This window comes from Mustela nigripes, chromosome 4, assembly GCF_022355385.1.
Source record: "Mustela nigripes isolate SB6536 chromosome 4, MUSNIG.SB6536, whole genome shotgun sequence".
Taxonomy (NCBI): domain Eukaryota; kingdom Metazoa; phylum Chordata; class Mammalia; order Carnivora; family Mustelidae; genus Mustela; species Mustela nigripes.
Window position 1 is genome coordinate 51,693,072 of NC_081560.1, and position 24,870 is coordinate 51,717,941.

The window sequence follows — 24,870 nt, forward strand, 5'->3', positions numbered from 1 at the left end:
GGGGAAGGGAGGGAAAAATAAAACAAGACAAAAATCAGAGAGGGAGACAAACCATAAGAGAATCTTAATCAAAGGAAACAAACTGAGGGTTGCTATGGGGGAGAAAGGTGAGGGGATGGGTAACCAGGAGATGGGCATTAAGGAAGGCACATCAGAGCATGATCATTATCTTGAGTCATGAATGTTACATCTCTTAGAGATCATAGGTACTAGTAAAGAAATAAACTTTTAAAATTGGGGGGAAAATAAAGAAAGTGCCCACTGAGGTCCTAGCACATGTATGAAAGAAATCCATACCCAGGGACATCATTTTGAAAAACTTCAGAACAGTACTATGGGACAAAGTTCTCACAAACTTCAAAAAAATACATCACATAAAAAGAATGAAGAATCAGAACAGCATTAGATTCTCAAAAAGAACACTGGAAGCCAAGGAGGGGGGGAAAAGAAAAAAGCCTTTAAAAATCCAAGGGAAAACTATTTCCAAACTAGGATTCTATACTCAGTCAAATTTTCAATTAAGCATGAGGGTAGGGATAAAAAGATTTTTCCAGATATGCAAGGAATCAATACTTTGACCTCCCTTATACTTTTCTGAGGAAACAACAAGGATCTGTTCCCCTAAAATGTGGGAGTTACCAATAAAGAAGAAGCCACAGGAGTCTAAGGAATAGGAGATCCATAATGAGAGAAAGGTAGAGGGATTTCCAGGATGATTGTGGAGTAAGATCCCAAATAATTCATCACCACAAGCCTAGAGAAGAAATAGTCCAAATCCAGAGCAGATCAGAAGGCTCTAGGAAAGATTTCAAGATAAAGAACATGATAAAATAGCTAATGTATCTAAATATACTGGGAGGAGACTTAAACTGTGGGGAGTTAGGGTAGAAAACTAGGCAGAGAAACAAAAATCAGTACTTACTAATTCTAGAGGGGAAAATAAATTTGTACATGAAAAGGAAAAGTAATAATGTACTAAAAGGCTCAGTAATGAATACCACTGACACAGTCCTAACAATGCAAACACTGAATATTGTCCTAACAAAATTGTATCAGGAAAAAGGCAGGACTAGAAGGACATGTGTGTGTGAAAGCAGTCTGGGGTGGGTGGGATGCAATTTTGGGTAAAAAAGAAAGCTGAACCCTCACTCTGCACAGTGGGAAGTTAACAGATAACTCTTATTATTGAAAAATCAAGAAGAAACTCACAGAACATGCTATTTAGAGACATGGAGGTAATCACCAAGTAAATCAGATTAAATAATTTTCTATGGCTGGCTCTAAGAAATGGGAAATTTAGGGACTGTTGAGGCTGGAAAGAACTGCCCTTTTTTATTACGAGACTCATAACACATTTTGATTCTTTAAATACATACATGTATAACTAAAAAAAAAAAAAAACCTGAAATAGAGAAAATGCCCACACACTCATACACAAAGTGTTCTATCTCTCCTTTCTCTCTCTTTTTTTTTTCTAAATCCTGAAGACAAGAGAGAACATGGTATGCATATAGAACTTAAAACACAGCAGGAAGGGTTGGTTAAGCAAGCATCTGCCATCGGCTCAGGGTCCAGGCTGGGATCAAACCCGGTGTCAGGGTCCCTGCTCAGTGGGGAGTCTGCTTCTCCCTCTCCCTTTACCCCTCCCCTGCTCATGCACTCTCTCTCTCTCAAATAAAATCTAAAAAACAAAACAAAACAAAAATCCACAGCAGGAACCCATGATGTGAAAGGGAGAATGGCAATAAATAAACAACAGGCAAATGTTGATTCTTAGGAATTGATAGATGTTATATAATTAAGTCTATATTGGCATAATCGGATAAATGTAAATGTTATAATGCTCCTATAATTGTGTATAAAAAGGTCATTTGTTTAGATACACATGTGGAAGTATCTAGCAGTGAAATGTCAAAATTTCTACAATTTAACTGGTCTTCAAAAATTAGACAAAACAGAATTTTTAACATGTTAATAACTGTTAAATCTAGGCAACAGACATATAGGTATTTAACATATTGTTTCTATTTTTCAGTACATTTAAAATTTTTCATAATAAAAAGTCAAGAAAAATTTGCTTTGGAAAGACCTATGCATGAAGTAATGAGTTGTATTTCTTTCCATAACTACGTTGAAATGGGGATAGGTTGAAAGGGAGAAAACCAGGAAGAATCTACGGTTATCTTACCATATCCTGCCATAGAAGCGCCATTCTCAACATCCGAGTTCTTATTTTCCTCTGCTAGAGCTTTAACATATCTTTTGCTTAAGTCTAGTATTTGTTCACGTAACTTGACACTGCTTTGATGTCTTGGTTGTTGAAAAGTATAGTGCAGTAACATCAATCCCCAAATGAGTCCAAATACAAGCAACAGTAAACTCAATTTCTGGGACATGGTTTTCCTTGAGATTGTAAAAACCATTTCTGATAAAAGCAAACACACTCAACTGAAGAGTGGTGATCAGCTGTAAGCCGCCAAACAACTAAGACTTCTGAAAGAAAAAAGAAAAAAAAAATCTCCTCCTCTAATATTGTATATTCTTCATCTTCAGCAAGGTTGCCTCCAACTCTCAATTAATTCTGTAAAATTGAGAAGAGAAAAGGGGATTAGTCTTAACCTATACCAGTAACAGACTAGATAATGACAAACTTAAGAAGAGATTCTATAAATCGTTGTGATTTGACACTGTATCATCTTCTTTGACAACTTTCAGTTTCATTTATATTGCTCTTCAAAATTTTAAACCAGACATAAATGCCAATACACTGAAATGCCACCACGGTCACAAAATTCTTTGAATGACTTCTTGTCATTCAAACTCTTACAGACATTAGCATTCTGTTCAATAATCTAAAACTATGGACATATAATGAGATTCACAGGAGACTATTCAAATATAGGTTTCCAAACTAAATGTCTAAAACCTATTCCTCCTCCTCTTCCTTTAAAAAAAATATTTTTAAAGGTAGATGCCAATGTGAAAGTGAGAAATTGAGGAAAGGTGGGATGCCTAGGTGGCTCTGTCAGTGAAGCATCTGCCTATGGTTCATTTCATGATCCTGGGGTCCTGGGATCAACTCCCACATTGGCTCCCTTTTCCATAGGAAGTGTGTTTCTCCCTCTCCCTCTACTGCTTCCCCAGCTTGTGTTCTCTCACTCTCTCCCAGTCAAATAAAAAATTAAAAAAACAAATCTTGGGGGAAAATGAGGAAAGGTAAAACAGACTGGAAAACAAAAAATGCCTAAGGGAAAGAAAAATCCCACAATTCAATAGGTGTGACAATATTTGAAAATGTCACTAGAAAATATTCTAACAGCAACAAGATCATCTTAAGCTTCCAACCTAAGATGAAAAAGAAGTTACAATCTCTTAAGCTTATACTTCTAAATTTATGCCAGACATAATGAGAAGTGCTAAAAGAGTTTAGGAAATTTTCTTGTATTTCCAAATCTGCAATTCTAAATTTTAAATGGTACAGGAATGTACTTTTATTATTTAAGGGAAAACTGTGTAAGGAAAAAAAGGTTTTACCTCAATTAAAAAAAAAAAAAGATAAAGGTGATGAAAATCATGGAATCTAGAAAGGCCTAGAGAGCAATAATGTATATGAATCACCAAAGTGTCCAGCAAAGAAAACTTTTCATTTATGGTGGAATAAAATTCTTCACCTGGAAATATATCTAGAGTCAAAAAGTGTATTTCACAGTTTAATGAAAATAATCCTTAAGAACTTTTTAACTTCCATCAGTATGGGCAAATAAAACATACTGATTTTAATCTGCTTAATAGGGTATAATCACATAGCCAAATAAAATCAAGTTTGAGGATAAGACTAGAAATGAATACAGTAAAGGTTAACTCTGAAGAGCATTTAAACACTTTCAACAGATGTTTACTGAGCCAGCATATATGCTAGGCAGTATGGGAACTATGGTTATACCCTAAAAGTTTGCTTTCTAGCACACTTTTTTTAAATAATAAAAATAAAGAGTATCTTTATTTAAAATAAAGATACTTAAAGATATCTTTATTTAATAAAAAATAAAGAGTATCTTTTATTATCCTACATAAAAAAATCAAAATACAAAATTTTGTACTCAAAACTCCTCTAGACGTGTGTGTGTTGAGATGTGTGTAAGCAGGGGATCATCTACCCTGGCAATTCACCTGTCCAGTTCAGAAAACCCCCACTCTTTCATCTTCCTACCCAGCCCCCCAGTTCCTGATACACCACTAATAAATTCTGGGCCTCTGAGGTTTGAAGAACACCCACCTACTCTAGTTGCAATGTACCCATCATGCCAAACCTAACTACAAGCATGACTACCCCACTAAGTGGCCATTTTCATTATTATAGCAAAGTAATAACTGCATTAAAAATTAAGAATTAACTCCTTTTCAAGTTTTCTTCTACTTCTGCTTATTTAGTTACCATACAAAGAATATTCAGATATTATGAAAACTCTACTATTAAAATCAATACTGGATTATTAAACTTTACTTAACAAAGACAAGTAAATGTAACCTAATATTTTTTCTATAGATCTTACATTTGAGTTCAGTAAGTGGAAGTTCTGAAGCCCAAGAAAATTTTAAAAGAATTTCTTTACACACATATATTAAACATACTTTTTCTTTAGTGATCTTTCTTTACTGGCTTCTGTCTTTTCAAGTCTGACCAGTGTGCTCCATGACCTGACCCAGCACCCAACCGTGTATCTGTCCTGAAGCAGTCACAACAGGCTTCTAAAGTGGGCATGACAACAAAACCAGAAAAGTGACATCACTGGAGAATTAAGAACACAGACTTCCTAGTTGTTTTGGAAAACAAAGGTTAAAATGATGGCCTGGAAGGTTTTAGATCACTATACAAATTCAAAGCCAAAACCAGAGGCAAAGACAGCACTTCCATGAAATAACAGCCTTATGACAATCACTTCGTACCAGATTGTGCTGTAAACTCCTTACATGAATTAATTTACTACATCTTCACAACTCCCACACTAATAATGTTCTCACTTCACAGGTGGAAAAAACTGAGGCAGAGAGAAGTTAAATAATTTGTCCAAGGTTATACAAATAGATAGCAGTAGAGAAAGGATTCAAAGCTCAGGCTCTGAACCCATGCCCCTCTTCTACAGCAATGACAGTTAACAGCAGAAACTGCAGCCATGAACAACTACTGAGTTCTTATGGTATGAAGAAAACACTTCACAATGGCTATTTCATTCATTTTTTGCAATAACCTCAAAAGAAATATGTTGTTGTTATTCTCACGTTAAAATGGTAATATTAAAGCTTAGAGAGGTGGCTAACTTCCCTAAGATTTTTTCACCTAGGCCACAGACCTCACTTGCCTGAACTTCAGCAAGAGCTACAAACCCACAAGTTCAGAATCTGTATCTCCATTCAGGGTCTGTCCTTTCATTTAAAAAAAGGTTCTTAAACCCAGTCCTACTAGAACTGATAGGTTTTACAGAACTCCACCAAAGTGACAAATCCCAAGACTGTAATGGCATTAGACAGAGAACAGGAGACCCAGGGAGGGAGGGAGGGTTGAGAGTCAAACACAGGAGTCTAATCTCTAACAGGTAAAGTCCCTCCAACTAGATACAAGCTTAACCATGAACTTTGCTTAAAGAGTGAGTAGCAGTACCAACATTAGACACTAAGAGAAAACACACTGATAGTAGGGCAGAAACTTGGCTAAGGAGGATATGTCCCCAAAGTAATAAATCCCAAGATACAAGAAAGCCTACTTTAAACTAGTGTTTCTCAGTGTGGGGGGGCCCAAAGATAAATAAAGAGCCCCTTATTGCTCTATACTGACTGTATACTAGTTGACTATTAAATTCAGAAAATAGGCCTACAGGAAAGAAAGGTCTTCAGAGGGGTGCCTGGGTGGTTTAGTCGGTTAAGTGTCTGCCTTCCACTCAGGTCATGATCCCAGGGTCCTGGGATCAAGCCCACACTGGGCTCCCCGATCAGCTTTGAGCCTTTTCTCCCTCTCCTTCTGCCACTCCCCCTGTTTATGTGCTCTCTTGCTGGCGTGCGCAAGAGAGAGCATAAGAGAGAGCATAAGAGAGCTGCAGGGGGAGAGGGAGAAGCAAATAAAATCTAAAAAAAACAAAAAAAGCAGGGGGTCCCTGGGTGGCTCAGTCAGTTAAGCATCTGCCTTCAGCTCAGTTCATGACCCCAGGGTCCTGGGATTAAGCCCCGCATCGGGCTCCCTGCTCAGCAAGACCCTTCTCTCTCTCCCTCTGACTGCAGTTCAGACTACTTGTGCACTGTCTCTCTCTCTCTCTCTCTCTGTTAAATAAATAAATAAATAAATAAATAAAGTCTTTAAAAAAAGAAAACTGTAGTCTTGACTCTTCATGGAATGTGTCTCGCTCACTACTGCCCTCAACTAAATTAAAGCAGCCTACCTCAGAGAGAAGTCAGGAAGCATTATAGTGACTACTATAATAAAACACTCATGTTTTAGAACTTGCTTGTGTTTGTTACACATTTTTCTATAGTGATAAGAAGTTAAAAAAATTTTTAAGATTTATTTATGTTTTTAAAGATTTATTTATTATTTATGTTTTTTAAGATTTATTTATGTACACACACACACACACACACAGCAATGGGGGAGGGGCAGAGGAAAAGAATCCTCAAGCAGTCTCCCCACTGAACATGGAGCTTGACCTGGGGCTGATCTCAAGACCCTAAGATTGTGACCAGAGCTGAAATCAAGAGTCCAACAGTTTAACCAAGTGAACCTCCCAGGAACCCAAAGAAGTTAAACATTTAACATGAAAAGGGTGTCTGAGGGGCACCTGGGTGGTTCTGTGGGTTAAAGCCTCTGCCTTCAGCTCAGATCATGATCCCAGGGTCCTGGGATTGAGCCCTACATCGGGTTCTCTTCTCTGCAGAGAGCCTGTTTCCTCCTCTCTCTCTCTGCCTACTTGTGATCTCTGTCTGTCAAATAAATAAATAAAATCTTAAAAGAAGAAAAGGAAAGGAAAGGAAAGGAAAAGGGTGTCTTTGAGAATAGCAAAGAAGTGAGAAGCTGGGAACCATTATTCTACTCTTCACTAGGGAACTATAAAAGGACACCAAGAAATAAAGTGAGTGTAAGAGCTACTAAAAAGAAAAGACACCCTAGAGCCTTCTTCAAGTTAAAAAGATGGCCTAGAGCCAGCTAATATCTGACACAGGGCTGAACAGTTCAAAGGCCCATGATGCAACCCAAGAAGGCCTGAAAACTATTCTACAGGGTTCATTTCCACATGTAATTCCAAGCAAGCCCAGTAGAGGTGACTAAGATTCCCAAAAGGATACAACTATGCCTTTGGTCTCTTCTCAGAATGCTTCACATTAAAATTACCTCGAGAGTTTTCTAAATATCCCCATGCCAGGTCATACCCCAAACCAATTAAATTAGAATGTCTAGGCAGAAGGAGCCAGGCATCCGTTTTGGTTTGGTTGGGTTGGGTATGGTTTGTTTGGTTTTTAAGAGTCCTAGGTTTAGGGGCACCTGGGTGGCTCAGGTCATAATCTCAGTGTCTGCCTTCAGCTCAGGTCATAATCTCAGTGTCCTGAGATCACCCTGCGTTGGGCTCTCTGCTCAGCGGGAAGCTTGCTTCTCCCTCTCCCCCTGCAGCTCTCTTATGCTCTCTCGTGCTCTCTTTCTCAAGTAAATAAGTATCTTAAAAAAAAAAAAAAAGAAGAAGAAGAAGAAGAACCACCCTAGGTTATTTCAATGTGCAGCAAAGAATGGGAACCACTCTCCAAATCTCAAATCTCTTCATAAAGCAGCAATGGGGAGGAAAAAACAGGTATCTTTGCTGTAACCTAAGTCACTCCTGCCAAGGTAAGCTAAGCCCCATATTTACAAGTCAGAGAGGGAGGCAGAATGAAGAGAAAACAATTTCTACCGGTACCATTTTAGTCCCTGTGATCAATATGAATATACTGTTCTGTTCCCTGAAAGATTTTTTTGTGATGCCATATAGAAAGAAAAAAGCAGACAAGAAGATTTTAATTGTTTAGCAACTAAAGGTAATTTATTTTAGTACTTTTTTAAAGATTTTATTTATTTATTTGACAGAGAGAGATCACAAGTAGGCAGAGAGGCAGGCAGAGAGAGAGAGGAGGAAGCAGGCTCCCCACTGAGCAGAGAGCCTGATGCAGGGCTCGATCCCAGGACCCTGAGATCATGAGCTGAGCTGAAGGCAGAGGCTCATCCCAGAGCCACCCAGATGCCCCTATTTTAGTACTTCGAAGAAGTAATTATTCTTAGACTCAATCTTTAGGAAAGAAAAAGAAAAAAAGGGAGGGTTTAATAATGTCGCTTCCTGTGTAATGTTCAAAGCGGCAAGTGACATAGGAACTTGCACTCTGAACCTCCCCATTTTTTTTTCTTTAGGTTTCAAGTACTGGTCCATCTCCTGGAAGGCCACCTAGGTCATGAGGGAAATGACAATTACACCTAAAAGGCCTACATTGTCACTAAGCATTTATGGCTACAATCGAGCACAGTATTTATTAGAGTCCTTTTTTGAACAAAAGAGTGTACAATCTGAACACTTTTTCATCCCAACTTCTAGGCCACCATATCAATTGTCAACTAATGACTAAAAAGTGAAACTTCATATTTGACCCAAGTAGTTTTTAAAAAGCAAAAACAAGGGGTGCCTGGGTGGCTCAGTCAGTTAAGTGCCTGCCTTCCGCTCAGGTCATGATCCCAGGACCCTGGGATTGAGCCCGACATCAGGCTCCCTGCTCAGCGGGGAGTCTGCTTCTCCCTTCCCCAATACCCTCTCACCCAGCTCATGCTTCCTCTCTCACTTGCTTTCTAATAAATAAAAGCTCTTAAAAATAAAGAGACAAAAACAAAATCATCATCACCTTCATCATCATTATTTTGACCGAAGATAGACTTATAAATATCTTTGGGATTCCCAGGGGAAAGTTCCTGGGTACCTGCAGAGAATACAAAAGGAATTAGAGTGTATATGCTCAAAAGCAGAAGTGAAGGAGAGGAGGCACATTTAAAACGAAGTTGTCACAAATTATCTAAATAAATAAATAAATAAATAATAAAATAAAATGAAGTTGTCTGTAGAGCACTAGATCTGAAAAGGCAAAGGAGTGTGGTCCAAGTATCATCATCTCCAACTGGATTCCTGCAGCTGTTTCTCAAGTGGTTTCCCAGATTCCTCCTCAACCCCACTTCAAGCCACTGTCCTCAAAGCAGCCAAAATGTTCTTCTAAAAACAAGTCACAATTTGAATAGTAAAAATTCCAATGGTTCTCAAAGGAGATACGTAAATGAACAATACACACAAGAAAAGAAAAGATGCTCAAATCACTAATCATTAGGGAAATGCAAATTAAACCACAATGAGATACCACTTCATACCCATTATTAGCATGATAGGAAGGGCATCAGAGTATACCACCCCAAAGTACAAGCAAGCCACTGCTGTATAAGGATTAGTTGGAACTGAAGATGACTAAGAAACAGCAGATGCAGGAAGTGTTTCAAACTGCCTTGCTCTCCCCCTTTCTACCTAAAAGGCAGACAAGAATTTCCCATCAGAAAGGCGACAACATTCTCATCATGGGACACAGGGAGTTGATGTTGAGACAAATCTGTACAAATACAACTTGAACAACCCTTATCTTCCATTAGTTTCTCCCATATATTACCTTCTCACAACCAACTGCTTCTAGAAACTAAAACTCCTTTTCCTTTGTCTTGTCAGATCTTCACATTTATAGCTCTGTGTCTAAATGATATACAAGCTCTCAGGCCTACTTGCTTCTTTGGTTTTCATTCATTTCTGTAAAGCCCCTCATTTGCATATGAAATAACCCTTTTTCTCCTGTTAATCTGGCTTTTGTCAATTTAATTTGCAGAGCCCCAGGTACTGAACCTAAGAAGATAGGGAGAATAAAAAAGATGTTTCTTCCCCTATAACATTTATCAAAAAAAAAACAAAACTAAACAAAAAAACAAGTGTTGGTAGATGTGGAGGCATTGAAACTCTTGTGTACTGCTGATAGGAATGAAAAATGGTGCAACTACCGTGGAAACCAACAGTACATCAGTTCTTCAAAAAATTAAACACATAATTACCGTATGATCCAGTAATTCCACTTCTGGGTATAATCACTAAAGAACTGAAAGCAGGGACTCAGAGATACTTGTGCACCAATGTTCATTGCAGCATAATTCAACAATAGACAAAAAGTAGAAATAACCCATGTCCAAAAAAATGAACAGATAAACAAAATGTAGTATATACATACCATAGAATATTATTCAGGTTTAAATGGGAATAAAATTCTGATACAAGCTACAAGCTACTGAACCTTAAAGATATCATACTAAGAGGCGCCTGGCTGGGTCAGTCAGTGAAGCATGACCCTTAATCTCAGGGTCATATGTTCAAGACCTATGTTGGGCATGGAGCCTACTTTAAAAATGTACATATATCATACTAAGTTAATAAACCAGACACGAAAAGACAAATATTGTAGGATTCCACTTAATATAGGTACTTAGACCAGTCAGATACATTGAGACAGAAAGTAGAATGGTAGTTACCAGGGGCTGGGGCTGGGGCTGAGGAGAGAAGAATGGAGAGCTATGGTTTAAAGTTTAGGGTACAGAGTTTTACTCCGGGACAATGAAAAAGTTCTGAAGATGTATAATGGTGATGGCTGCACAACAATGTGAACATTTTTTTTTTTTTAAGATTTCACTTATTTATTTGACAGAGAGAGATCACAAGCAGGCAGATAGGCAGGCAGAGAGAGAGAGGAGGAAGCAGGCTCCCTGCTGAGCAGAGAGCCCGATACGGGACTCGATCCCAGGACCCTGAGATAACGACCTGAGCCGAAGGCAGCGGCTTAACCCACTGAGCCACCCAGGCGCCCCCAATGTGAACATTTTTAATGTCACTGAACTGTACACTTAAATATGGTTCAAATGGTACATTTTATGTTTTTTTTTTTTTTTAAGATTTTATTTATTTATTTGACAGAGAGAGATCACAAGTAGACAGAGAGGCAGGCAGAGAGAGAGAGGAGGAAGCAGGCTCCCTGCCGAGCAGAGAACCCGATATGGGACTCGATCCCAGGACCCTGAGATCATGACCCGAGCGGAAGGCAGCGGCCTAACCCACTGAGCCACCCAGGCGCCCCACATTTTATGTATTTTTTAACCACACACAAAGTTGTAGTACATCACTCCCCTGCTCAAAAACCCTTCAACAGTTTCCCACTGTACTTAAAATAAAACTCTTTACCTCAAGCCACAAGGCCCTACAAAATCTGACTTCTCCCCTTCTCTCTTTAGTCCTCATCTCACACCACTTCTATTTACTCACTGTGCTACAGTCCCTCCAGGCAAGATCAACCAAATGCTTTCTGACCTCAGGCTCTATATACAACTGCTATTCACCCCTCCCCCTCCCCCCCCTGCAAAGTTCTCCCCACTGCCTGCTCCTTTTCATTTTTTAGTGTTATTTATCTCAAATGTTGCCTCTTCAAAAAGTAGCACTCCCACTCCCGCCCCATCTCCGGCCCCACATATTCCATATGAAATTACATATTCTATCTTTATAACCTTGAGCAAGTTACCTTATCTCCCTAGACCCTGATGTCCTCATTTATACTGGTAAAGATAAATGACACCTCATACTACTCAATATACACTAACTTTTATTATTACTGTCAGGCACTAATGTAGCAATGCCAGTAATTCTTGATAATCTGAGTAATCTGAGTTAATTCAGGAGTTTTTGTTTTACTAGATCCAAATAAAATTCCTGTGATTAGCTCTCATGGTCCTCCATAATCCAGTCCCCAAAGGCAAATCTATTTCCCATTAGTGACAAAAATATCTCCCCCAATCAAGCCAGTCTTCTCACTGTCTCATACAATAATAATAATAGCACCTTACATTTACATCCATTTTTATTTATGAAGCATGTTTCCTTACATCTTCTCATTCAGTTAGTTAAAAGCTACTGGAGAGGCCACAGGCTTGAACAAATTTGTGGATAGCATGAAATACTTCATTGGTACTAGTTACTGATTACTAATTACTGAAGAATTACCCAGTCCTAAAAGATGATACAATGGCACTGTTGATGACAAAACTTCATCTTCCAAAATAGCCTACAATGAGACTAGAGTATCTGTTTAAACACTAACTTAACCAGAAGGATTTCAAAACCTCATCACCGTACCCCAGACCATGCTGATCTTCTCTCACAACACATTACTTTATATCAGCTGATTTCACACATCACATCTTCTCATCCAGTTATGAACCTTGTCCCCACAATCCCATGTGCCTAAGGGCAAGAGTAACTGACCCTATACCGCTCCCACAATTCCCATTAAACCCCACTGACAATCAGTAGATACCTATGGTTTACTTTAAGCACATCCTTGAGTCTAACCCCATCTTCTCCCAAGCAGCAATGACTTCCCTGCAGTGTTGGGGGGGTAGGGGGACAAAAGGGCAGAGGAGATGGAAGTTTCAAGATAAAATTAAAGTACCTTCAATTATCCATTTTGTGGCTAGATGAATCTGAGAAGAAATCTACTATAATCCCCTGACATTTTTTTTTTTTAAAGATTTATTTATTTATTTGACAGAGAGAGATTACAAGTAGGCAGAGAGGCAGGCAGAGAGAGAGAGGAGGAAGCAGGCTCCCCGCTGAGCAGAGAGCCCGATGCGGGACTCGATCCCAGGACCCTGAGATCATGACGGGAGCCGAAGGCAGTGGCTTAACCCACTGAGCCACCCAGGCGCCCCAATCCCCTGACATTTCATTATGAAATAAAACCCAGGGTATCTTGCCTAAAATGAGACAGTTAATGGCAAAAACTATATTGATCTAGAAGACAGGTCCTGACTCTCTATTTAGGTTTTTCTCTATACCATACTACTTTCTTTACCTCCACTAGAAAGGCTACGTTTGTAAAATACTAAATGAACTGCAACATTAAATGAAGCTTATTCTCTTTTGCTTTAAAAGAACATAACCCGAGGGCACCTGGGGTAGTTCAGTCAATTACGCGTCTGCCTGCAACTCAGGTCATCTGCCTGCAGCTCAGGTCATGATCTTGGCATCCTGGGATCCAGCCATCTCCACCCCCACCTCCCTCACCCTGTTCAGCAGGGAGTCCGCTCCCCCCTCTCTCTCCCTCCGCCCCTCCCCCCAGTCTGTGTCCTCAAGCTCTCTCAAGCGCACGCTCTTGCTCTCTCTCTCTCTCAAATAAATAAATAAAATCTTAAAAAAAAAAAAACAAGGGGCGCCTGGGTGGCTCAGTGGGTTAAGGCCTCTGCCTTCGACTCAGGTCATGATCCCAGGACCCTGGGAAGGAGCCCCACATTGGGCTCTCTGCTCAGCGGGGAGCCTACTTCCTCTTCTCTCTCTGCCGGCCTCTCTGCCTATTTGTGATCTCTGTCTGTCCAATAAATAAATAAAATCTTTAAAAAAACAAAAAACAAAAAAAGAACATAGAGATCAGTAATGGCAGTTTAGAGAAATGATCCTAAAATTCCAAAAATATATGCTTAGACTATTCATTAAATTATCAAGTCAGCACTTTAAAGTTTCAATACACTTTATTCCCATAAATCAAACTATTACAAAGTTACTACAAGAAGGATTTAAGAAATCTTAGAGCTTAGCTTTTTTTTACATAAGTAAAAAACAACAGAAAAAAATATGAAGTAAAGCACAGATAAATACAAGATCTTCTGGATGGAGACACCTTCACAATGTCCAGCAGACACTGATAAGAAAACGTAGTTCTAGAAAAAAGAATTTGGGGGTGGGCGAGGACTACATAAAGACCTAGGCTCAACAATCTATTATATGAAGTTTCATTTAAAGCATGAAAGATCTTGGTTTATTCATTCATTTGCTCACTTACTCATTCACAATATTTATTGCAGTACCTACTATGCACCAGAACTGGAGATGTGAAAGGTGAAACAAGACAGGATTCTTCTTGTGGAGATTATGTCTTAGTTGGAGACAATAAACAAGCAAGCGCAGAAACAAGTTAATATCAGTTTGTCATAAACTACTACAGAGAAAATAAACAAACAGGGTGATGTGAAGATATCTGAGGACTCTACGTGAAGTATCAGATCAAGGAAGGCCCTCTAGGAAGGTCTGATCTGAAAAACAAGAGGAAGTAAAGTCTGGTTCCAATTTCCTTCCAACCAAAACCTTTAGAATTCTTTTCTGACCAGAATCTTGGGAGCAGGCAGTAAATTCTTTATTCCTAGTCTCCTCAGTACAAACAAATGAGAATGGGAGGAATCCCAATCCCCAGCATGGAATGGCCTAGTTTGGAGAAATCATTCAAAGTAAACAGAAGGAAACCCACAAGCATAGAAATTTTTGTTTTCCCTTTTCTTAGAAAAATGGTAGTTCTACTTTTCGGTAACATACGGGAAGAGTAATATTCTGGTATAGTGACTTTGCACAGAAAAGTAAGTAAATACATTCCTATTAGTATTTTCTAACATGAGGGGGGCAGTGTAATTAAAGATGGGGTATGGAATAAAATCTAGGTAACATTTTGCCAACATGTTAACTTAAAATTTCTATAAAGCAATTTTTTTTTTTAAAGTAGGTTCCACAGTGAAGCCCAAAACTGGACTTGAACACATAACCCTGGGATCAAGACCTGAGCTGATACCCTACAATCCAGTAATTGCACTACTGGGTATTTACCCCAAAGATACAAATATAGTGATCAAAGGGGCACATGCACCCCAATGTTTATAGCAGCAATGTCCCCAATAGCCAAACTGTGGAGAGAGCCTAGATGTCCATGGACAGGTGAATGGATAAAGACAATGTGGTATAGGGTGCCTGGGTGGTTCAGTCATTAAGCGTCTACCTTGGGCTCAGGTCATGATCTCAGGTCCTAGGGTTAAGCCCCGCATTGGGCTCTCTGCTCAACAGGAAGCCTGTTTCTCCCTCTCCCATTCCCCCTGCTTGTGTTCCTTGTCTCGCTATATGACTCCCTGTCAAATAAATAAATAAAATCTTAAAAAAAAAGGGGGTGCCTGGGTGGCTCAGTGGGTTAAGCCGCTGCCTTCGGCTCAGGTCATGATCTCAGGGTCCTGGGATCGAGTCCCGCATCGGGCTCTCTGCTAGGCAGGGAGCCTGCTTCCTCCTCTTTCTCTCTGCCTGCCTCTCTGCCTGCTTGTGATCTCTCTCTGTCAAATAAATAAATAAAATCTTTAAAAAAAAAAAAAAAGATGTGGTATATAAATACAATAGAATATTATGCGGCCATCAAAAATGAAATCTTGCTAACTGCAATAATATGGATGGAACTAGAGGGTATTATGCTAAGCGAAATAAGTCAGAGAAAGACAATTATCATATGATCGCACTGATATGAGGAACTTGAGAAACAAGGCAGAGGATCAGAGGGGAAGAGAGGAAGAAATGAAACAAGACGAAATCAGAGAGGGAGAAAAACCATAACTTCTTAATTTCGGGAAACAGAGGGCTGCTGGAGTGGAAGGTCGTCGGAAGATGGGGTGGCTACGTGATGGACACTGGGGAGGTTACGTGTTGTGGTGAGGGCTGTGTATTGTGTAAAACTGATGAATCACACACCTCTACCTCTGAAACAAATAATACATTATCTGTTAATTTTTTAAAAAATACCTGAGCTGATATCAAGAGGCAGATGCTTAATGGACTGAGCCACCCAGATGCTGGTTACTAAGCATTTTAAATAGAAATTTTCAAACTCTAAAAGATTCCTTGTTAAAGGACAAAAAGGTATAAACAGAAAAAAGGGGGGAAACTTTTTTCTTAGTTTTCACATTTATTAAAGGCCTTAAAGTCCCCATTCCAATAACCTCCAAAGATCTGTTCAAAGTTTTTTTATGCCTCTTCCCAAATACCAAACATGCAAACAACTAGATATTTAAGCAATTTTTCAGTGGTTTCTCCCTAGCCAGGGACCTAAAGACAAATATATTAGTTAACATTATTACTACAGTCAAGACAGAGGATCACCCTCATTTTTTTTCTTTTTTAAGATATTTATTAAACCAGATTCTTTTTTTTTTTTTTTTTAAGATTCTATCCATTTATTTGACAGAGAGAGATCACAAGTAGGCATAGAGGCAGTCAGAGAGAGAAAGAGGAGGAAGCAGCTCCCTGCCGAGCAGAGAGCCTGATGCGGGACTCGATCCCAGAACCCTGAAATCATGACCCGAGCCGAAAGCAGTGGCCTAACCCACTGAGCCACCCAGGTGCCCCAAGATCTTTATTTATTTATTTGACTAAGAGAGAGTGAGCACAACCAGGAGGAACAGCAGGCAGAGGGAGAAGGAGAAGAAGGCTCCTCGCTTGGCAGGGAGCCTGATGTGGGGCTCAAACCCCGAACGCTGGGATCATGACCCAAGGTGAAGGCAGACATTTAACAACTGAGCTACCCAGACACCCCATCACCCTCATTTTAAAGAAAAGGAAAGTGAAGCACAAAGAGGATTAATGACTATCCATTAGCAAACAAATGGGAGGAAATTAGGCATCCAAATTCTCAGCACAGGACTCTCCTGTTTTTCAAAAGCGGGGAACAAAAATCAACTTAACAGTTTGCAAATGGCACTTTTTAAAAATACAAGATAAAATAGAAACTATCAAAGTAGACGGTACCACTACAGATCTTGCTTTATGTCAGTTTTCTTTCAGTGAGATACCTACATTTTTTTCTTACACAGACACACACATGCACACACATACGTGTGTATCTATGAAGTCTTGACATAAAAAGATCTCTTACTATGGGTTGCAGTCAAAATTTTAAAAACACTATTTCACACACTGCCTGTCATGAAATACTTGCTTGTACTGTTTATGGAAACACTGCAATAACAACATTAAAAACATTAATAGATGGTAATCCTACCAAAAAAAAAAATCTCCTCTTCAAATCCCATTTTTGCATAATAGTGCTCTGCTTTTTGTGCTTTAGAACTATAGTTAAATTAGCTATATAATAACAATGGCAGCAACTAGCAAGGAGAGAAGCTCTCACTAAGCCAAAGGTGCTACAAGAATCAGTGCCTATTAGTCTCCCAAGGAATTTACAATTAGAAAAGCAGAAATACTTCACAAAAAGACACAGTATGTTCACCAGAGCACAGAGGTTTAGACAGTTCTCTTCAAAAAAGGCTCAGAAATAAGTCCTCCACAGACTTGACCTCGGAATGTAATTTCAGGGGGAAAGGCCCATTCTTAGAATACTTTTTCTACACAATATTGCCCAAGGCTAATACGTAGGAAAAAAATTAACAGAAAACACAGCCTTCCACTCCTAATTAGGTCTAAAATTTTAAATGTGAACTGCTTTGAGAGAAGCTACACTAAAATTCCAGCTAAGATACAGACACATGTCTCAAGATAGCAGATCATTTTTAGATGGCATATTTGGGAGAAAAGAGAGAAGATAATAGCTCTGAAGAGTACAAAGATAAAAAAAATGGGTAAAGTAATTCAAGGTTAAGAATAGAAATGTTAGGACAAAGGGAAACTACTCAACCATTATGCCACAGTAACAGTTTAATCTAAAATATATTAGGCTGGGGCGCCTGGGTGGCTCAGTCAGTTAAGCGTCTGCCTTGACTCAGTCATGATCCGAGGGTCCTGGGATCGAGCCCAGTGTTGGGCTGCCTGTTAAGCAGAGAACCCGCTTCTCCCTCTCCCCCACCCATGCTCATTCATGCGTTTGCGCATATATATAATAATAATATTATTATTATTAAATAAATAAATATTTTTTAAAATAAGCAAAACAAAATAAATTAGGTTGTACCACATATTTTAGTCACCTACCCAAAGCCTCATCCAAACATGTTTTGTGACAAATGAGCCCACAACCCCCTTCACAACTAACTAGACTAGCACTGGGCACCTTTGCCTGAGGCCTTGGGGAAAAAAGAGCACCTAAGAACACCAAGTTGTTGGGAACAGGAACAAAAAGGGAAAGAATTCACAAAACGAAACAATGAAGTTTGGATTAGGGGATTGACAAAGTAGATTTACAAAGAAATAGGCACAACAGGTAAACAGAGGCTATAAGTAAAATAAAAGAGATCAGCAGTAGAGAAAAAGAAATAAGCATCTCAAAAATGTAGAAAAAGGGGCGCCTGGGTGGCTCAGTGGGTTAAGCCGCTGCCTTCGGCTCAGGTCATGATCTCAGAGTCCTGGGATCGAGTCCCGCATCGGGCTCTCTGCTCAGCGGAGAGCCTGCTTCCCTCTCTCTCTCTGCCTGCTCTCCATCTACTTGTGATTTCTCTCTGTCAAATAAATAAATAAAATCTTTTAAAAAAAAAATGTAGAAAAAAACACGTGCAGTTCATGAAAGAGGAATGCTTGTTTGTGGCAGCTTTCTAGTTCCTACAAGTACATCCCCTTCCTCGAGGTGGGGAATAAAAAAAAAAAAAACCCAAGACACAAATAAATTACTAAAAGGGCTTGTATCAATTGTTACATGTAAAAAAAAGGACATCTAAAACCCTTTATCATTGAAAGTCTGAACTAGAAGAGTCCTTGGAATCAGACCAATTCACTATGTTAGTCAAGAGGAAAATGAGGACCACAAAGGAACATAAGGTTATATAGATAGTGACAGAGCTAGGACAAAAACCAAGGTCTTCTATTTCCGTAGTCCATTACTCTGTACTGCACAAACACCAATATAGAAACATTTTTTTTTTCAAAATGAGTATTTTTGTCACATATTTTTATGAGAATCATATTTTTAAAATTCTTTATATGCATAGGTCATCTCCTACAGCTTAAATAAGTTTTCCCCTTATTTACTTCCTTGCTAGTACACTTATGAAATACATTCGCCAGATTTTCTCCTTTTCTTCCTAATTTTTTTTTAAGATTTTATTTATTTATTTGACAGACAGAAATCACAAGTAGCAGAGAGGCATCCAGAGAGAGAGAGGGAAGCAGGCTCCCTGCTGAGCAGAAAGCATGATGCGGGGCTTGATCCCAGGACCCTGAGATCATGACCTGAGCTGAAGGCAGAGGCTTTAACCCACTGAGCCACCCAGGTGCCCCCCTAAATTTTTTTTAATGCATCAGTCACTGAAGACATAACATAGAAAATTCATCAGGCCCTACTGGTTTTTCTCCCAGTACATTCAAAACCAGCGTTACTCAGAATGTATTACTTCACATATTACACAACAGTGTTTGAACCCAAAGTAGTACAGAACAGGCATTTTCAATGAAAAAAAAAAATCAACAAAAGACCATAAGGATTTCCTTAAAGAAAAACTCATCACCATTGTCAGTAAATATCAGGAGAGAACAGTGCAAGAACCAAAACTATAGAGGAACTAATGTGAAATGTTTCAAATCACTCCTTATAAATTGTATTGCATTCATTCAACTTGTTCTGGATCAAAACTACCACTGGCAAACAGAAATCCCAAATGAATAAAATTACTAACCAGTAAGAAAGTGTAGAGAGTGGTGGAAAAAGTTGACATAAGGTAAAGATGGCGAAGCCCCACCTCAGGACTGCAGAACACCTAGGTGCTTACTCTGCCAAAACAAACACTTAAGCTCCTCTAAAGAGGCTCCCAAAGGACACAGCTGGGGGGCGGGGGCGGGGGGGGGGGGGGGACGGTGAATAAGTCCTTGTATCTCCAGAGCTGATCCACAGAAAAGCAGAGTCATCAATTTCCTAAGAACATTCTCAGCCATCTTCAAACAATGGAAATTAAGAAGACAGCATACTTTAAAGGAATTCCTTCCTTAGGTTTAAGGTGAACGAGGTATTAAGTAAAGAACACTTTACTAATCATTAAACAAAGAAAAGCACAAAACTCGTAAATCCAGAGGCCACTTCAGTATAACTAATTAAAGTATATTCAAAGGATTTTTTCATCAAAAGAATTAATGACGTTGTAAGCACATTATTTTTTTTTTTATTCTAACAACTTAAAGATGCGTACTGTTATCTCCATTTGATGAGAAAACTCAGGCTTGGAACCTTTAATTAACCAAGGTCATAAAGCCAAGCAGTGCCTCGATCAGGATGGGAACCCAGGTTGCCTGAGTCACTCTTAGTACCGCTTTCGAGAGTGTAAGTCACAGTCGACAGAGCAGTTTAAGTTCATCCTTACCAATCACCCAGGAGCTGAGTTTGAGCAGGGGGTAAAAAAGAGGCATTTGACTTTCTCCCTCAAAGTAGAGCAGAGCTGAGCTGTCAAAAGCAGAAAAAGAAGTGAGTGCGGCTGCCGCGCGGGCGCTCCTCCATCCCTGCACCAGGTCGGTCGCTCCCCCGCGCCAGTGGCCACGGGACCGAGCCCGCCCCGCTCGGATCAAGCAGCCGAACCTCGCTCGGTTCTCCGCCCGGGGCCCACGGGGCCACGGCTGTCAGACCCAGAGGAGCAGGGACAAAGAGCCTCCTCGGCCGCGGGCTACCGGCAGCTCCCGAGCCGGTTTTCCGCGGACACCTGGGGGCAGCGGCCCGGGTGGGGCGAGGGGCACGAGCGGGAAACGGTGGAGGAAGGGCGGCCGCCGGGCCTGAGGGGAATACCGGAGAGGAGCGGGGCGGGCGGGCGGAGTCGCCTCCAGCCCCCGCTTTCCTCTCGCCCCCTCCCCATTACCTTGCCTGTGGGCTTCTTGTCACCGTCGCCGCCGCCAACGGGCTCCCGAGCTGGGGCGGCGCAGCGAAAGTCGATTAGCAGGCGTCAGTTGCGTCCTGCGCTTGCGAAGCAGCCTCCAGGTGGGGATGGAGAAAGGCCAAGCTTGAGAATCACCGACGAGGTGGTTCCCAGCTCGTGGAGATTCTACTCTTCTCGTCCCTCGCAGTCCGCTTCCGCTCCGCCTCCCGGCCGGTCCCAGCCCTTCCCCCACTTCGGAGACCAGCCGATCGCGGACCGCGGCATTATGGGGGATGTAGTCCGGGAATGCGGAAGAGGCGGCACGTGCTTCTGGCCCAGCTGATCCTACTCCAGGGGAAGGGCGACGCCGTTGCGTAGCAACCAGAAGAAGCTGCTGGCATCTCCAGGATTGGAAAATTAGTTTACGGGAGGTAGACGCTCTGTCTTTTAACTCCCTGCAGTAGCTGAAAGGAGAGCGTAGGCGTCTTACTCCTGACCCTCCAGCAGGCGACTAACAATTTCAAGGCTATGACCTGGAGGCAAAAGGACGTTACAGTGATTAAAAGTGTGCTGCAGACAAGAATGTACGTTATGCCCCTGAATGCCCTTAGTCCTTGGCATAAGGCAAGAAAAATAAAAGGAATTACGAAAATAAGGAGAATCAAATTGTTATTTTTCACAGAGGATGTTATTATGTGGCAAATCCAAAAGAATCTACAGATAAATTGTTACAATTAATAGGAGTTAAACGGGTTAATTTAAAAGTCGCATTTTAAAAAAGTATTTCTATACACCAAAAAGGAAAAGATAACTAATATTTTAAGATACCACTTACAATAGCTTCAAATTAAATATCAACAACCTAGGAATAAATCAAAGAAGGGCAAACCTACATGAAGAAAACTTTTTTTTTAAAGATTTATTTATTTATTTGACAGACAGAGATCACAAGTAGGCAGAGAGGCAGGCAGAGAGAGAGAGGAGGACGCAGGCTCCATGCTGAGCAGAGAACCCGATGCAGGGCCCGATCCCAGGGATCTGGGATCATGACCCGAGCCGAAAGCAGGCTACCACTGAGCCACCCAGGCTCCCTGAAGAAAGCATTTTTTAAAAAACATTGAAGGGGGTAACTGGATGTCTCCCTCAGTTGAGCATCCAACTCTTAATTTCTGCTCCGGTGGTGATCTCTGGGTCATGGGATTGAGCCCCATGGGGCATGGAGTCTGCTTGAGATTCTCTCTCCCCCTTTCACCTACCCCCCCAAAATTCATTGAAGAAGAAGTGCCTGTCTGGCTTAGTTGCTAGAGCATGCAACTCCTAATCTCAGAGTCATGAGTTCAAGCCCCATGTTGGTCATGGAACTTAATTTAAAAAGAAAAAAAACAAAAACAAAAGCCCTGAAGACTTAAAACGAGATATGTTTGGGGCACCTAGGTGGCTCAGTCAGTTAAGTATCAGGTCATTATCCCATGGTCCTAGAATTGAGCCCTGCATTGGGCTTCCCGCTCAGGGAGAAGATTCTCTCTCTCCCTCTGTCTACTGTTCCCTCTACTTGTGCTCTCTCTCTCTCTGTCAAATAAATAAATCTTTTTTAAAAATTAAAAAAAAATATGTTCATATAAGTTTCAATACTGAATGATGTTAAGTCTCCCCAGATTTATTTGTAGATACAATGCAATTCCAGAAAAAAATCTCAATAGGTGTGTGTGCATGCGTGTGTGTGTGTGTGTGTGTGTGTGTGAAACTTAAGCCAGTTAGGCATTTTATGGAAGAGCAAAGACAAGCTTCATGAGGAAGAAAGTGAACAGAAGAGGAGGAAGAAGAAGACTTGTGCTACCAGATAGCAAGTTTTATTATAAAGCCATAGTAATTAAGGCAGTGTATTACTGCCTTATAGACAAATACACCAATGGAACAGAATATAGAGCCCAGAAACTTTCATCCATACATGGGAGTTGATATTGTCATGGTGGTGATGCATAGCAATACCTAAAAAATGGTTTTCGAAAAAAAATAGTTTTCGATAATTGGTGTTAAGACAAATAGATTCTCATTTAGAAGGGGAAAAAAATGAAAATGGGCCCTTCACGTCACACACAAAAATCAATCCCAGGTGGATAACAGACATAAATTTGAATGGCAAAACAATAAAGCTTTTAGAAAATAAAATAAAAGCATATATCCATGACCTTGAGAGTAAGGGACAGACTTGGAATGCCTAGCTGGTTCAGTCAGTAGAGCATGAGACTCTTGATCTTAGGATTGTGAGTTTGAGCTCCATGTTGGGGGTAGAATTCACTTTAAAAAAAGGAAAAGAGGGGTGCCTGGGTGGCTCAGTGGGTTAAAGCCTCTGCCTTCAGCTCAGGTCATGATCCCAGGGTCCTGGGATCAAAGCCCGAATCAGGCTCTCTGCTTCCCCCCCTCCCCTGCCTGCCTCTCTGCCTACTTGTGATCTCTGTCTGTCAAATAAATAAATCTTTAAAAAAAAAAAAAAAGGAAAAGAGTAAGGGACAGACTTTTTTTTAAGATTTAATTTATTCATTTGACAGAGAGAAGGAGATCACAAATAGGCAGAGCAGCAGGCAGAGAGATGGGGAAGCAGGCTCCCTGCTGAGAGAGAGCCCGGAAGCAGGGCTTGATCCCAGGACCCTGAGATCATGACCCAAGGTGAAGACAGAGCCTTAACCCACTGAGCCACCCAGGTGCCCCAGGGTATAGACTTTTTAAACTAATTCAAAAAAACTATAATAGAAAATTTGATCTATTTGACTACAGTAATACTTAAGATTCAGTTTCCTCACATGACACCTTTAAGGTGTTAAAAAGCAAGCCTCAGAGTCTAATAAACTTACAGCCTTCTACTATACATCTTAAACTTATACAGAGATGAATGTCAATTATAGCTCTATAGAACTGAAAAAAAATGTATAGCATGTATAACCAAGAAAAGTCTTCTTTCCAGAATATATAAAGAACTACAATCATAACAAAAAGATTTGGAGAGTCACATCACTAAATAAATCCAAATAATCAGTAAAGATGTGAAAAATTGTCAACATTTTTATGAAAACAGGGAAATTGAAACCACGTTAAGAGAGTACTACACCACTCACCAGAATGGCTAAAATGAAAAAGATTGAAAATGACAACTGTTGACTAGGAGTGCAGCAATGGGAATTTTCATTTCACTGTAGAGAGAGTAAATTAATGGACCAGTTTGGAAAAATCATATGGCCCTATCTACTAAAGTTGAATACAGGCCCATATGTGAGCCACATGTCACTTCCAGGCATATACTCTTAAGAAATATACTCTTGGGCACTGGAATGCATGTCAAAGAATGTTAATAGCAGTACTATTATTATAGCTAAAAATGATAAATGATCCAATGTCCTCTATCAATAACATAATAGATAAATATATTGTGGCATAGTTGTATTAGTAGAATATAATACAACAGAAAAATGATCAAACTATATGCAATGAAATATATTAATTTTTTTAAAGATTTATTTATTTATTTATTTATTTATTTATTTATTTGACAGCCATTACAAGTAGGCAGAGAGGCAGGCAGAGAGAGAGAGAGAAGAAAGCAGGCTCCCTGCTGAGCAGAGAGCCGATTCAGGATTCAGAGCTCGATCCCAGTACTCTGGGATCATGACCTAAACCGAAGGCAGAGGCTTTAACCCACTGAGCCAGCCAGGTGCCCTGATATATATGAATCTTAAAAATATAGGGTGCTTGGGTGGCTCAGTCAGTTAAGCAGCTGCCTTTGGCTCAGGTCATGATCACAGAGTTGTGGGATGGAGCCCTGCACTGGGCTCCCCACTCCATGGGGAACCTGCTTACCTGCTTCTCCCTCTGCCTGCCTACTGCTCGGCCCGCTTGTATTCTCTCTCTCTGTCAAATAAATAAATAAAATCATATATATATATATATATATATATATATATATATATATATGATGTTAGGGGATGTCTGGCTGGCTCAATTGGTAGAGCATGTGATTCTTGATCTTGGGGTTGCAAGTTTGAGCCCCAAGTTGAATGTAGAGATTATTTAAAAATAAATCTTTCAAAAATAAATAAATACACACACACAATGCTAGGAAAAAGAAACCACTCATTATAGAATATACACTGTATTATTACATTTTTATGAAGTTCAAAAAT

At 40.0% G+C, this 24,870-nt stretch overlaps 1 protein-coding gene across 5 annotated transcripts in view; it reads right to left on the reverse strand.

Annotated features, from left to right (window-relative positions):
- CCDC126 (coiled-coil domain containing 126) overlaps nt 1-20,788 on the reverse strand; it is a 50,119-nt gene extending 29,331 nt beyond the window's left edge. The window contains exons 1-4 of one of the 5 annotated variants that reach the window (XM_059395692.1): nt 20,699-20,784; nt 20,213-20,292; nt 8,902-8,976; nt 2,189-2,581 (exon numbers count right to left, since the gene is read on the reverse strand). In XM_059395692.1, the coding sequence (XP_059251675.1) occupies nt 2,189-2,423 (235 nt within the window). In that variant the 5' untranslated portion in view covers nt 2,424-2,581; nt 8,902-8,976; nt 20,213-20,292; nt 20,699-20,784. Of the gene's footprint in view, nt 1-2,188; nt 2,582-4,632; nt 4,750-8,901; nt 8,977-20,212; nt 20,293-20,698 lie in introns of all 5 variants that reach the window. The other 4 variants (XM_059395693.1, XM_059395691.1, XM_059395694.1 and 1 more) reach the window with 4 other exon arrangements.
- Nucleotides 20,789-24,870: the final 4,082 nt, after the last annotated feature.